The sequence below is a fragment of the Phaethon aethereus genome (assembly GCF_964289735.1).
Source record: "Phaethon aethereus genome assembly, chromosome: 20".
In the NCBI taxonomy this organism is placed as follows: domain Eukaryota; kingdom Metazoa; phylum Chordata; class Aves; order Phaethontiformes; family Phaethontidae; genus Phaethon; species Phaethon aethereus.
In genome coordinates this window covers 12,387,327-12,401,025 of record NC_138596.1, presented here as the reverse complement: position 1 = coordinate 12,401,025, position 13,699 = coordinate 12,387,327, and the positions used below count along the sequence as shown (strand labels likewise).

The 13,699-nt window shown below is 45.6% G+C and overlaps 1 protein-coding gene across 2 annotated transcripts in view; it reads right to left on the bottom strand.

The window, feature by feature from the left end:
* The window catches only part of MVB12B (multivesicular body subunit 12B), a gene marked incomplete at its 5' end in the record, with an annotated part of 63,102 nt that overhangs the window by 34,370 nt on the left and 15,033 nt on the right, over positions 1 to 13,699 (bottom strand). For both annotated transcript variants that reach the window (XM_082009088.1, XM_082009089.1), the window contains 3 exons: positions 8,458 to 8,580; positions 8,882 to 9,011; positions 12,059 to 12,155. In XM_082009088.1, the coding sequence (XP_081865214.1) occupies positions 8,458 to 8,580; positions 8,882 to 9,011; positions 12,059 to 12,155 (350 nt within the window). The remainder of the gene's footprint in view (positions 1 to 8,457; positions 8,581 to 8,881; positions 9,012 to 12,058; positions 12,156 to 13,699) is intronic.

Genomic DNA, 13,699 nt, shown 5'->3' with positions numbered 1-13,699 from the left:
GATGCCAGAACACCTACCTCATACTCCAAAGAACTGCAATGAAAAACAAAACTGTGAGGCAAGAATCACCTCGGGTAATGGACTTCATTCCAGACAATCTATTCTAATCGTGTAAACCAAATATTTAAATACTTTCTAAAACCTTCCTGACCCTGTGCCTAAAACAAGCAACATATGGGCTTTGCAATCATTTCATCTCATTCCAAGCTACTAAAATATCCTGTTTCCCAAAAATCAATGAGAGCTGGTGGTGCCAGATTCAGATTTTATAAAAGCCCAAATGCACAAGAGAATGAAAAAGGGAGTGAGTGATTCTTTCCACTTTTAGGTTTACCCATTTAATTTTCCCAGCTGCAGAATGGGAAAAAGGCCTGTCCACAGCATGCATACACGATGCACTATATACAGCGTGGCCTCTGCGCATCCCCCTCCCAAGATGACCATGCCTCGAAGACGGGAAAATGATGCTGTGCTATTCCGTCAAAACGGAAGCAATCCCCAGGTGAATGGAACAAACCCCGATGATGCTAACAAGGGAACATAATCTACTGCAGACCAGCAACCCAAAATGTAAGGCTTAATGCAGGATGAAGTTCCTGCAGCTTCCTCTATACAGGGATTAATTTAGATCAGAGGACTTAAGTAACCCGGATAGAACAGCTGCCAAACAATAGAAAAAACCCAACAAGTTTAATTTACACTGCTTGAAAGTCTGAGCTGTAGCCCATTAAATTGTTATAGGCAGAGGACTGCATCAAAGAACTAAGACCTCATACTGTAAGCATGAAGTGCTTATGAAGTGGTTGTCTTAGATGAGCAGCACAACGTCTCTGGAGGCTGCAGCGGGAAGAGCACAGCTTTCCACATCCTTCACTAGCTACTCTCCAGAGTCAGGAGTTTTCAGATAATGAAGCAGTAGGGAAAAATTGCCAAACAGCAGAAATACTCCAAAAAGATAAATTACACACAGTGTAAGCTTCCTCGGTTAGGATTTTAAATTCTGTCAAATTAATCAGCACAACAAAGCCCGGGCTCACAGGTCCGACGAGAAGCATCGCTCCGAGGTGAGCCCCTTGCCGGGGGCCAGGTGCAGAGGGGGGCTGCTGCCCAGGCAGACCCTGCAGCACCGGGGTGCTGCAGGCACAGCCCACCCCGCAGGGAACAGCAATGTCTCCCCTGCAAAACCTGTTAAACAAATATTCCACATAAAGACTCATTTGGGAAGAGCACATTGTCAGCACTTTGCCAGTAATAAATAATGACAGTCCAAACACTTTACTAAAAGCAATAAACTCAAGAAGTGTTTTGGAAAATGGTGAAAGTGATTGATTTAGAGAAGGAAATATCTGAACACAACCACATGCACTTCAGGGTGAAAGCACAGATTACAAATCAACAGTGGCAGAGATCATATTAAATAGCAGACAACACAGAAGTTTTAGGGAAAAAATGCTCAATTCCCCCACAGGGCTTATTTAACAACTGAGTATATAGCTCCTTTGAATGAATACCTTCAGTTTGTACTTAATGACCCTACGCTATACCCTAAAGAAAACATGCCTCCAGGAATATTACTATACCAGGAACAGGGCTCTATAAAGAAAAATTACTCTAAGGATATCGAACCTTCTTCACTCAGAGCACTCCCCAAATATTTCAATGCATCCTCAAAATCAGCTAAATCAATCAAATTTCTTCTAACTACAGTTAATGTCTCTCTTTCTCGGTTGCTGCAAGGGATTCTTGTGCCTGGAAACCACTCATATTGTTTAAACATTTTTTCCTAATCATCATTTTCTACCACTAAAACATACTGGACTGTGACCAATTTTTGCACGTCTTCATCCAGCTGAGTTGGATGCAAGCCATATAGTCAGTGCAGTTTCATAACAAATTCCTTATGGGAAACAGGCTCCAGATAAATGTACACGAGCACCCCTTGCCCACTCAAACAAACCATTATGTTCAGATTTTCACAGTGTACATGCATCACAGACGTTTCATCCTTAAATTTTGCTTCTTACTGTACCCACTGGAATGAGTCTGTGGAAACACTTCCCCGAAGCTTTAACTTATTGTTTCAATCTCACTGGATTTTTTTAATCCATAGCTACTGTGATGTGAACCCAGACTTGTACCATCCTTGGCCTCTTGTAGGGCACATAATTTAAAAACTAGGAGTATTGTGCTGTATTTCATAATACAAGCAATTTGGACACTCAAGCCAAAGAATATGTTTTATTAGTTGTAAATCAGATTGTAGTTTTACTTTAGAGCTCTTTTGATGAAACAGATTAGAAGATGAAACTCCATCAAGGAGGAAGCATTTTGTACAAAGGATGAGACTGTCAAGAGATCCCACCAGCAACATTTCTCAGGATGGTTTCCAGTCAAACCAGAAACATCCATACCAAAGTACTCCTTATTTGGTAGCATCTGGTTCAGATGGGGGACTTTTAAGGTAGACTCCCACCACCCTGCAAAAGCATCCTGGCCATCAGGCTACCAGTTATGTCTGCCTCAGGTCCATGGCAGCTTTCTGAAATCTTGGCTTTGTTCCCCACCAGAGCAGAAAAGCACTGAAACCCTGGAACCTTTTCCTCTACAGACTCACCATAAAGTCTATTTTAAATGTCTTAAAAGAAAATAAATCAGATAGTTATTTATAAATAATATTGTTGCTACTTAAAAAATAGGAAAGGTAAAAGGCTTCCCACTTCCCTTCAATTAATCCACTGCACAGAGTAAGACTGGTTTATCATCAGACTGAGTTCAGGTCTCCACCACACAGGCTTGTTGGTGCTGCTTTATTAGCTGCCACCTATTGCACATCATCAGCTTCCAGCAGAAAGCCACATACCGATCACTTTCCAAGCTTACACGACGAGTTCAAACACCATTAATAAATCAATTTGAAAAAATCAGACTTCTCTGCCTAGAAAGGAAATTCTTACATTTCTTAACATTAAACTCTACTGGGAGCAAAGAAACAGGAGCAAATCATTTCCCTTTTCTAAGGAGGGGTAGCTTAACTATTTAAAAGGTAATTGGAAGCATGGGAGGAAAATTTACACATCCTGCTCTTATTTCAAGGGTTTAAGTAGGGCAATTGTTATCTTCTTATCAAAACCAGAGCAGCACTTCTGGTGCAATACTCCTGCCAGATCAGTATTTCAAGACCTGAGCACTTGGTGGCATAGACTGACTGTGCTCAGAGCACAGAGAGGGTGCGTGGGGAGGGACGGCTGCCAGCCACGCTGCAGACCCACAGCTGTGAGGGGTGTGAGCTGCAGCACAAATGAGCTGTTTCTGTAGCTTATTAGCCATGCGGATCAGGCAGGAGTTACAAGCACAGCAGACGTATGCTGGGGCCCCGGGTCCCTGCAGAAGCCCGGACCCCCATGGAGGAGGCAGGCAGCAGGGAGAGGCGCACATACGGCTCTGTCCCTGCGCATCACTCCTGAGCTGGGGCAGAGGCCCCGCAGGCAGAGCCACGCTGGTGCTGCCAGAGGGGCAGGCACCCCGCCTGCAGCCCCCTCCAGCCTGGGTGCTACCAGCACCGGCTGCCTTTTCCAGCTGGGCCCCACCTCCAGCCTCCAGCACCCTTGCCTGCCCACTGTGGGCATTTCGTACTGCCCAGCTGGACGCAGACCCCGCTGCCCCCAGGAGGCTTTGCCTGGCTTCCCCCAACTACGACAGGCTGCCACACTCCAGCTCGCCCCACGCTCGCTGCCCAGGGCCTCCCAGGCCAGCCCGGCCGCTTCGCCTCACTAACCCAGAGAAAACCGTGCCCCTTCCATCTGACCAGCTTGTGCCAGCGCTGGCTGTTCCCGCTGCTGTGCGCATGGGAGCGGGCAGCCGTGCTGCGCCAGCAGCGTGCCGCTCTCAGGGAAGCGGCCGCCCCTCTCCCGACCCTCTCTCCATCTGGATCTGCAAACTGGTGCCTCCTTCTGCCGGTGCCCCGCACCTGGCTGGACCAGGAGTCCCACGTGCAAGAAACCCAACCAAGCTACTCGGCATTCCCGACTGCTACCCCATCACAATGGCAACGCCCTGCCGAGCTGCAGCGCTCCCACACTGCTGGCCTCTCCTGGCCAGGCCAGGCGTCCCACCAGCTCTGCCACCTCTCCTGGTCACCAGGCACGCCTGGAGGCATGGCACTCAGGGCTGGCACCGTTTTGCTTACCCAGGTGCCTTTCTGGTCAGTCCTGAGCACAAGTGACCGCCTCCTGACTCTGCCTCCGGGACAGCAGTAAGCACCATGAGCCCCCCTGAGACCTGCAGCTCAGGCTTATCCCCCGCCCCAGGACTGGCCTGCCCTCTCCCCTGCGGTTCTCAATTAGAACAGCCATGGAGACGCGCCACAGGCATCCCAGGACAGCAGCCGAAGGAGTTCTGCCCTTCTGAACCTGAACACTGAGCGCCCAGCCACACTAACACGATATGAATACAAGCGGATTGCAGCAAGATCTTCCTTCTCCCTGGTAAGCCATTAACCTTTCAGATGACAGCCCTGCAAACTAAATGACTGAACGATTCCCAGGGTCAGCACGAATCTACATTTTCAAAACCTGACATCAACAAGTAAAAGTTGTGACTGAATCCTGGTCTCTCCGAGAGGAAGATTAAACGCCTGTGACACATCATCTGCAATCAGAGTGCTCCATTTCCCAAAGTATCTGTCACAGATTGATAACATCCACGCAAAAAGTTAAGTGCAATTATGTCTGTCACTGTAAAACACACTTCAGCAGCACTGACTGACATCTTGCTTGCAGCTGACAAATTGTGAGAGGGCTGTTTGAATGACAGTGGTAGAGACTCCTGCAGCACCTTGGGAAGGGATGCAAAATGCACGCCCAAACCAGAGAAGCCACACGAGCTCACAAAGCACCGTGGCTGTGACGGGAGTCATTATGTAGGCAGCCGCAAGGCAAAACGGTTCAAGGTTGGCTCTGCGTGCATTCACAGAAGTCAGCAACTTGCTCCCAAAAGGCTGGAACTGGACTTATGAAGAGGAAAATATCACACACAAATCCTGCTCTAGCTTATTCCAACAGAGCTTGAGGCATAGAGGGGCTTAGCCCCAAGACACTGCTCAAATGCTCGTGACGTGTACTTTTCTCCAAGTGCTGGGTGAAGCAGAAGTGTGCAAAGGGCCAGATGAGCTACCTGTTACTAGCACCTCTTTTGTGGAAGGATTACCTTCTTGTTCCTCAAGCGATGTCACCATGCAGCACCAGAAAGCACAAGCCTTGAACACAGAGCAGAGGTATTGAGGAAAGTAACATTAAACTCCCACTGATGACTCAAGTCAACAAAAGCAGTTCTTTAGGAGCAGCCTTCTAGGATGGGAAACTGCAAGTGCATTTCTCCAGGCTACCATTAGTGCCAAGAAGCTGTCGCAGAATTTGGAGAGAAAAGACAGTAAAGCAGCTTGGTGCCTTGCACAATGGCACAGTTGTGCTCCACAGCACAGCATGCCATCCTCACTGGGATGCGTGAGGGCTGCCGTTAGAGACCATTAAGCCAGATGCCTGCAGTAGGAAACACCAAGGAGAAGAAATGGCTGAAAAGTAACATATGCAGTCCAGTACGAATATCAAACAAAGCGTCTCCTTGTGCAGTTCTGACTGTGAGCCGTAACCCCGCAACACAAGCAGCGGAAGCAGCATTGCTGACATGCAGCAAGCTGTGGAGGTCAAACCTCTGACACATGACAAAACTCTGATGTGCCGCCATCCACTGCCATTAGTAACTTACATCATGGATCAGAGGAGGAAACATGGCTGGTACAGAAATAAACATCTCCCACAGTAAAAAGTCCTTTCTTTTAACAAAGGTTTTGCTGTGCAGAAGCTCATTGGTGTGTTTTACTGGTTTAGTTTATATCCAGTGTTAGCAATTGTTCTGAAGCACCCAAGCATACCCTCTTGATTTAGAATTATTTTATAATGCTAGACAGCAACTAAAGAGAATAGCTTAAATATCTGACCAGCATTAACAGCAGGATCTCCATGGTGCATTCTGTTCAGCACTGCTCACCGATTTTCTCTTAGCGCTCACAGCAGCATCAGATTAACTTGCTGCTGCTCCTGTCAGGATATATCCACATAGAATAAAACAGAAAACTGGCTACCAGTGTAAACTCATCTCTCTATGGTGACGTAAAAATAAAAGGTTACTTGTGACTACTATCTTCCACAACCCTAAGTGTTGAGTAACTTACCACACTGTGGATAAACTATTAGAAAAGGCTTTTAAGTAGTATGTGTTCCCTGTAATAATGAAATATTTTCTGGATGCGCCTTTATATACATTTCTATTCTTAAAAAATATATTGGATAATAAATAATCAGAGTAAAAAAAACAGACATGAAAGATGCTTTGAATGATCAGGCTGGTGGTGTAAAAGTTACCTGTAAATCATGCACAGGGCATGAGAGTGGAGCTGGCTACAGACAGGTGGTTTTTACTAGGAGGCATTAATGTAACATTCAATTATTCCACTGCATACTGGCTGTTTTAACTCAGCCAAATTAGAATACATTTTATATTGACTATTTTGACATTTGCTTTATTTGGCAAGTAAAACAAAACTGATCCAATTTCCTTGCAGCCATTGTAAACCATAAACTCTACAACAAGAGGTTATAAAATATATAAGCCTTGTAAACACTTCTTTTCAGACTGTCACTGATGCTCTGAGCTCTAATTTTGGCCCTGTTCCCAATAGCTCTGATGCTCCTCTGCAGTCTTCCCTGCTTGGCTATAAAGTGACCCTTCCACACTTAGTGATTAAGGAGTGCCATTGACATTCTCTTGCTATGATAATTTTTTCTCTTTATTGTGGAAATATGCCCAGCCAGGAATTTCTTCCAGACAGAAAATGAAGATCTGTGTTCTAAAATCAAGACATCTTTTTCTCTGATCTCACATGGCCTGTGCTAGCATGTAGCTTATGTCCAGTGGAGCTTCAAAACAACATATCAGCTCCCAGTGGGACAGGCTGAAATCTCCAGAAGACTGCTGCCTTCTGCCTCCATCTCTTTTTGAGAAGCAAGACAGCATCTCTTCTTGCAGCACACCTGACAGTACAGGACAGTAAGCAGTGTGCCATGGCATGGCAGGTGACTGAGCAAAACTCTCAGTGAAAGAAACGCCCAAATCTTTGGAGAGCTCAAAGAGCCACCACAAGACAGTAGATTTAAGTCTGGGTCACAGGTGAAGGCTCAAATGTACACACCTGCCTTTAAAAGATAACGAACAGCTTTTTCAGGAACAGTTTACAGCAGTTCAGAAGTGTCACTCTCTGAAATGACCTGTAAATCAAGACTCCAAAGGACATGAGTATTTTCCATATGTACAATACAATGACCTTTGTATACAAACTAATCCCCCTGGAATTCCCCTCCACTGTCTCCTTTGAAATTCTCCTTCTCAATCGTTATTGCAATGCTGCAAATGTATCTGCAGTATACCAAACGGCTGGTGCAAAAGTACATGTTTGCTTAATTAAGCAAAAGCCCAAAGGGACATATACAGAACGTGCTGTCCTCTGGCAATAGCTGGGCTCGGACTTCAGTCAGTAAGCCTCATCCGTAGGAGCCCATCTCACACTGGATGCTGTGCTTTCATAGCAAACGCCAGGAGTATAAAGCACTCAGTTTAACCTCTGTCTAGGTTGGTTTGTTGCTTAACACCACTCTGTTTTGTCCAGAGAAATCCAGCAAGTAAGTTGTCAATACAGGACTACGGTTATATGCAAGTATACGCACAAATGCATAGATTTATACACACACACAAATACTGTCTATAACACCGGGAAAGCAACCTGGACAGACACTATGCCAGCATCTGCCCAGAAGTGCTGCTCCTGTCAGTCACTGCAAGATGAGCAGCCTGCTCTGCATGCTCAATGTCAGCTGCAAGACTGGAGCACAGTAGTAGGGTCCAAGGAAAGAGAAAAAAAAAAAAACAGGGCCAGTACTTCAAAAAAATGAGTGGACTGATTCTGGAGAATGAGCAAAACTTGTCTCCCTATGCATTAAAATCTGTATGAACGCTGCTCCCTCTCTTTGGTTGAAGAGAGTAATGGGCCTGACTACAGTTCCGCCCCACCATCCAGGGGTGACCCATGCGTACTTGTTGGAAGCTACAACATTACAACATTCCGCACAGTTTAAAGTGAAGAAAAGGTATAGTTTGTTGTTTCCCTTCCTCTGCAAGCTTTTTTTTTCCTTCTGATTTATTCACCCGTATGTCTTTATACAACAACAGTCAAAGGAACTTCCAGTAGGCAAATACTTGAAAGAACGACACATTCCCTTATTATCAGATCATGCCATGAAATCATTCATAATTATGTGGCATGCTGGTCTTGATTCCGCCAGGCAAGGTTAGTAACAACACACCATACAGTATCAAGCAGAAGGGGCTGGAAAGCAGAAAACTCACCTCGGCAGGTTAGGAGCTGGTGTCGAAGACGGTACTTGGGAAGGAGGAGTCACAGGCTGTGAAGATTCATGGTTGCGTGGAACTCTGCCCATCCGGTACCAAATGCCCATGTTGTTCAACTCCCTGTGAAACCAACACAGAAGACATTAACGCTACAAGGAAATGCTGCACACACGCACATGTATCAAGCACTGACGTGTTTCACAAACACCTCAGTTAGGGCGAATCTGTCTAATTGGGGGGAAAAAAAAGGGGGTTAGTTAGTGCCTACATCAAGCTCAGTAACACTTGTACTTACGTAGACTTTTCTAATGCCAAGCTTCAGCTCTTGCAAACTACTACTTAGTAATTATAGGAATACAGGGTGCTTCGCCTTGGTACAATGGAATTTATGACAACAGCTTCTGGAGTGAGGGGTACTTACCCTATGAACGTGTACTGAGGAGGGGCTTGTTTAGATCTACCCAGGATTCGGATATCACAGATCGCTGCCTCTGTAGAATCTCGAGGGATGAATTTAATGCACAACCTCTTCTTTCTGAAAGCTACTTCTTCTGCAAAAACAACCCAGGACACAGCGTGTTTTTTATGCAAGATTAGGGTATAAATGTTATTTATTGTCTCTCCAGATATTAGGCAGATAATTATGGCAGGAACTGGAGCCAAAGAACAGATATATGTCAGCAAACCAGACAGTGCAGTGCCATTCAGTGACTGGAGAAATTTTCTATCTGGAGCTCTCTGTACACTGTGTGAGATTTGTTATTAGGAACTACGATAAACCAATATTCCCTACTACCCTCTGCAGAGAAGATAAGACATCATGTATGCCATAGAGTACCGCACTACAGAACAGAAATGGCAGATGATTTTTCCACTTCTACATACTTCCAACGTTCACTTTCTCTTTCTAAGGTAATGCTTACCTTACCGGCCTGGATAGTCATATCTAAATTCTCCCACAAGCATCACCTCTAGGAACATAACTGGAAGCTGCTGGCACAACCAGTCAGTTTATTCCACCAAGTGCTCCCAATCAGCCAACCAAACCAAGAGGAAGAGCAGGCAGAAAAACAGACTGCCATGCAGAGACGCTAACAGTAAAAGCTGTCTGCCCAAATTTCACACATCCTAAGTCTTAATCACCTCTCCTGATGCAGTCAGCAAGCACTGAAATGATACTCCCACTGTGTTTGCCCTGGTGTCTTTGTAGGGACAAACCAGATTTACAAAGCAGTAATTGCTAGGACCTCCTACGGGGCAACTGTGCTGCACTGACCTGTGTTCAGAGGGTGAATGAATCTGCTGCATGGCCCTTTTCTGCTATGCATCACAGAGCAATTTCACTTGTTTCCATGTTATCCATCAAGAAAAACTCAGGCCCATCACAGTTAAGGCTTATCTGTATAATGAATTCATGTATATGCATGCTGTCTGTCTGCATGCAGATAAAATCCACATCCAGCTATGGGTCAGTCGCATGACAACGGGTGGTACTGGCACACAGATACGGATTTGCGGTGCTTGGAAACCATTGCTCTATCTCACCCTAAAGAGTCTGAGAGGCTCAGTGTGAGCAAGGTGAGGTTTCTATTTGCGAATGCAGGCACTTGAAAGACATGACAGAAGTCTATTGATAAACTGAAAATCTAAGCGCAGGCACTGAATGAAAATCTGGAAACAACCAACAACTACAAATAAGTGCCTGCAAAATAAAAACACTTCAGTTTAATATGAATAAATATCCTCCAGCTTAAAGATATGCTCTCACTTCAACAGATGGCAAGCAGCCCTGTCTCTACAGGCTCCTCCTGTTTCATAACCCGCACCTTGGAGAAAGCAATCCATCCCGGCCTCTGAAATTTGCTGTCGCACCAGCACCAATAAATGTACAGGCAGCGCGAGGTGTGTCACAATACAGCATCTGTGCATGCAGCTCTGCAGTTACAGTGCTGTTTTTTTAAAGATGTTAAATACCTGTATTCCTGAAGTCTAGTCTTATCCTCCTTTAGAAAACTAGCGCTTTTATTTGAAGTGCCTAAAACTGATTTTAGGAGCTCAGGGTTTAAAGCTTCCATACCTGAAAATTTTCTCAGAACCTAGTAAGGAGAACTATATTTAACATATTTACTACAAGTCAACTGTCACTTAGAGAAGAGCACAGAAACATGTATAACCACGAACTTAACTCCGAACAAAATCAGCGCCTCTTATTTGACTTTCACAGTAAGTACAAAGCTGACTATTTGCTTTTGTCTTTGGCCTCTTTCACACTTGGCTAGAGTCTGCAGTCTGTAGCAAACTTGGTTTAAGAGCTGGATTCATTAATTACACATGCTTAACCAGAGTTAATTTTAAGTAAACATATTACAATCACTCAATCGAAATGTGTTCATTTGTGCTAATGGAAGCACGGATATGCACCACTTCAATAATACAGACAGTGCCTCTGTGTTAAAAGATTGTATGGGTCCAAATCCAATGCATTTTAAATTAATTACGAAGCCCCCTTCCATGTTTCATTACAGCAGCACATGGTAAGTGTCCAGCACTCCCAAGGGTGAGCAGCATAAGCCAACAACTCTCCCCCCATGCCACATCTGCCCAGGAATTCTCCGGGGAAAGGGGGTGACCCAGGGGAATGGGAAATGGGCTGCAGAGCCTTTCACTTCTAGGTCACGGGTTCAAATCAGAACCAGGTCAGCAGCGACTGAAAAACCATCCTCATCTCCTGCAGACCCGGATGAATTATTCCCTGCAAAGCAGGCTCATATAACTCCTTTCTACTCATAACTAGGCTGCATTTCATTAGTGAGAAGCACTGGTACCAGCTCTGCTCTTGAGCCGTGGCTGTACACTCAGCACCAGCACATGGTGTCCTGCAGCCCTTCCACACTCAGCTCCCATGAGGCTCATCCCCAGCCACCTGCACACTGCAAGCCCGAAGCACTTGGTGCCTACTGCAGAGCAGAGTGCTGCGACCAGACATGGCTCCAGCTGCTGCTGCCGCCATGAGTCTCAGGGGATCAAAATACACTGTTTGGAAACTGCTGGCTTAAATGTTGCAGCAAAGCCATTTCTGCCTTGCAGAAATGAGGACAGTATTTTCCCCGGACATTCCATTTGTGCCTTCTCTCAGCAGGTGCGAATATACCCCACCATCCTCAGCACTACCTGCCAGGACAGGGGCCTTCATTTGTTCACGGAGGGAGGTATAAAGCCAAGCACCACGAGCACACGGCCTTCCTTTCGGTATCCATTTGTGAACATCCCTCAGCACAGCAGCTCTGCTCCCACTAGGCCTAGTCTACCCTTGCGAAATGAAAGAATAAACTATTCCTTCCTGCCCCAGAGCTCTGCTGCTCTAGCAGGGGAACTGGTGACAGTCAGGCAGCAGTATTAAGAAGCCGAGTACATGAAAACCAAAGGCTGTTTCATTGCAGTCCAGAGCAACCTCCAAATGTGCACACGTAACCCCAGAGAGCAGCAGCGCTGAGAGCATCCCTCTGCCTGGGACACAGCCCTCCACCACCCAACCACACAGGCACCAGCAGAGCGGCTGCTCCCAAGGCATGGGACTGAAGAACAGATGCCAACTTACGTGTATCAATGGTCTCCTGGATGGGGATGAAGCCCACGGGTAAAGTGTCCTTGATATCAATGAGCTTCATATCAACCAAGACATTGCCTAAATGACTCTTTGGAGAGAGAAAAGAAACAGTTGACTCTGACAATGTCACCAAATTCAAACCCAGCTTTTCACACCTGCTGAACCTCAAGGCGTGCCGTCATTGTATCTGACCACCAACTTTAAAAACGGTAAGGAGATACCAAGCCAACACTTGCAACTGTCCACTCTGCAAGAGCTACATGGTGATTGACTAGGAGATACATCGTGATTGACTAGGAGATACTGGACAACTTTCAGCATTTACAGATTCTTACGCCCCATCCACTGCCATACTTCTGGATCCTTGGAAGCACAACTAAACTGTTCCCTCTGGAAACAGGGCAGTTCAAAGCATTACCTCCACCACTCATCCACTAAGCAGGTCACCTTAGTTCTCACACACTCTACATCTACAGTATCAACATGACATTTCTGTGACAGTAACAGCAGAAAGCATTATGGGAAGATGGTTCATGCAGACACAGCCAAAGTTATTACATGCATTAGCTAATTAGTACTGAATAGACATGGTTCTAGCTCCAAACACAGGCACACTCCAGAAGAGCAGGCCATTTGGAACAAAGAACTTCATTTGGAGTCCATATGAATTCTGAACTGATGCCTCATCCTATTAATCAAGGCTTGAAGAGCTCAAAACACAATTCAGAATGACAGCCACCACAATTGTTTAGAGACCAGATTTTCTTTGCAATTCTCATTAAAGCCAGCATTGCTGCCAATAATCTGGATTCACGTATGGAAGAAAAACATACTTTAGTTACTGCACAGCCTTTATAAACAGAAATGCAATACAGAACAATTAAAATTTCATCCTAAGCCATCAAACCATGTCAAGTGTGTTTTACTGTTACTGGTTGCTAAGTACCTCCTTTATTTTTTATCTGGCAGAGTATTTCAGGCAAACTTCTACTCTCCAATTATTCTACTGAACTATTTTAAAACATATTTAAATTTGCAGCCTCTGAAATAAGGGGAGATCAGGTCCGAGTTTATCTTTTGGAGGTTCTGCATTTCATGGTCAACTCCTCACCAGGAGGGCCACCACACCAGCAGCCCTGTCCCACCACACACAAGGGTGGCACACACCCTTTGCTCACACAAAGTGGCTGAGGCTACGCAGCCCCCACATGCCTCCGTCCCCCCTTTGGCCAGGGCATCTCAGAGCGAGCAATGCTGGATGCTGCGAAGCTTGAATGTATCAGTTAATGTGGTCCTGGCACAGCAAACGGTAGATGAAGTGGTCGCTGCCGATTCATCTTTCATGTTTTATTTATCCAAACTGTCTGGCTGTGCTACATCAGCGTGCAACTTTCAGCTGAACCAACAATCATTCCTCCATCAACGGCAGACAGGTAGGAGAGATGCCTCTGGTAAGTTCATTAGCTGCTGAAGCACTGGGAGTCAGCATTGATGCCATATACACAGGAGAAAAGGGCACAAAACCTCCCCGTTTCTGAGATGCACCATTTGGAGCCTCCTCACCGTGACACACTAATACTAGCAATGTCCTCGTAGTCTGTCAAATATTGACCGAGGCCTTTCAACCCTCAG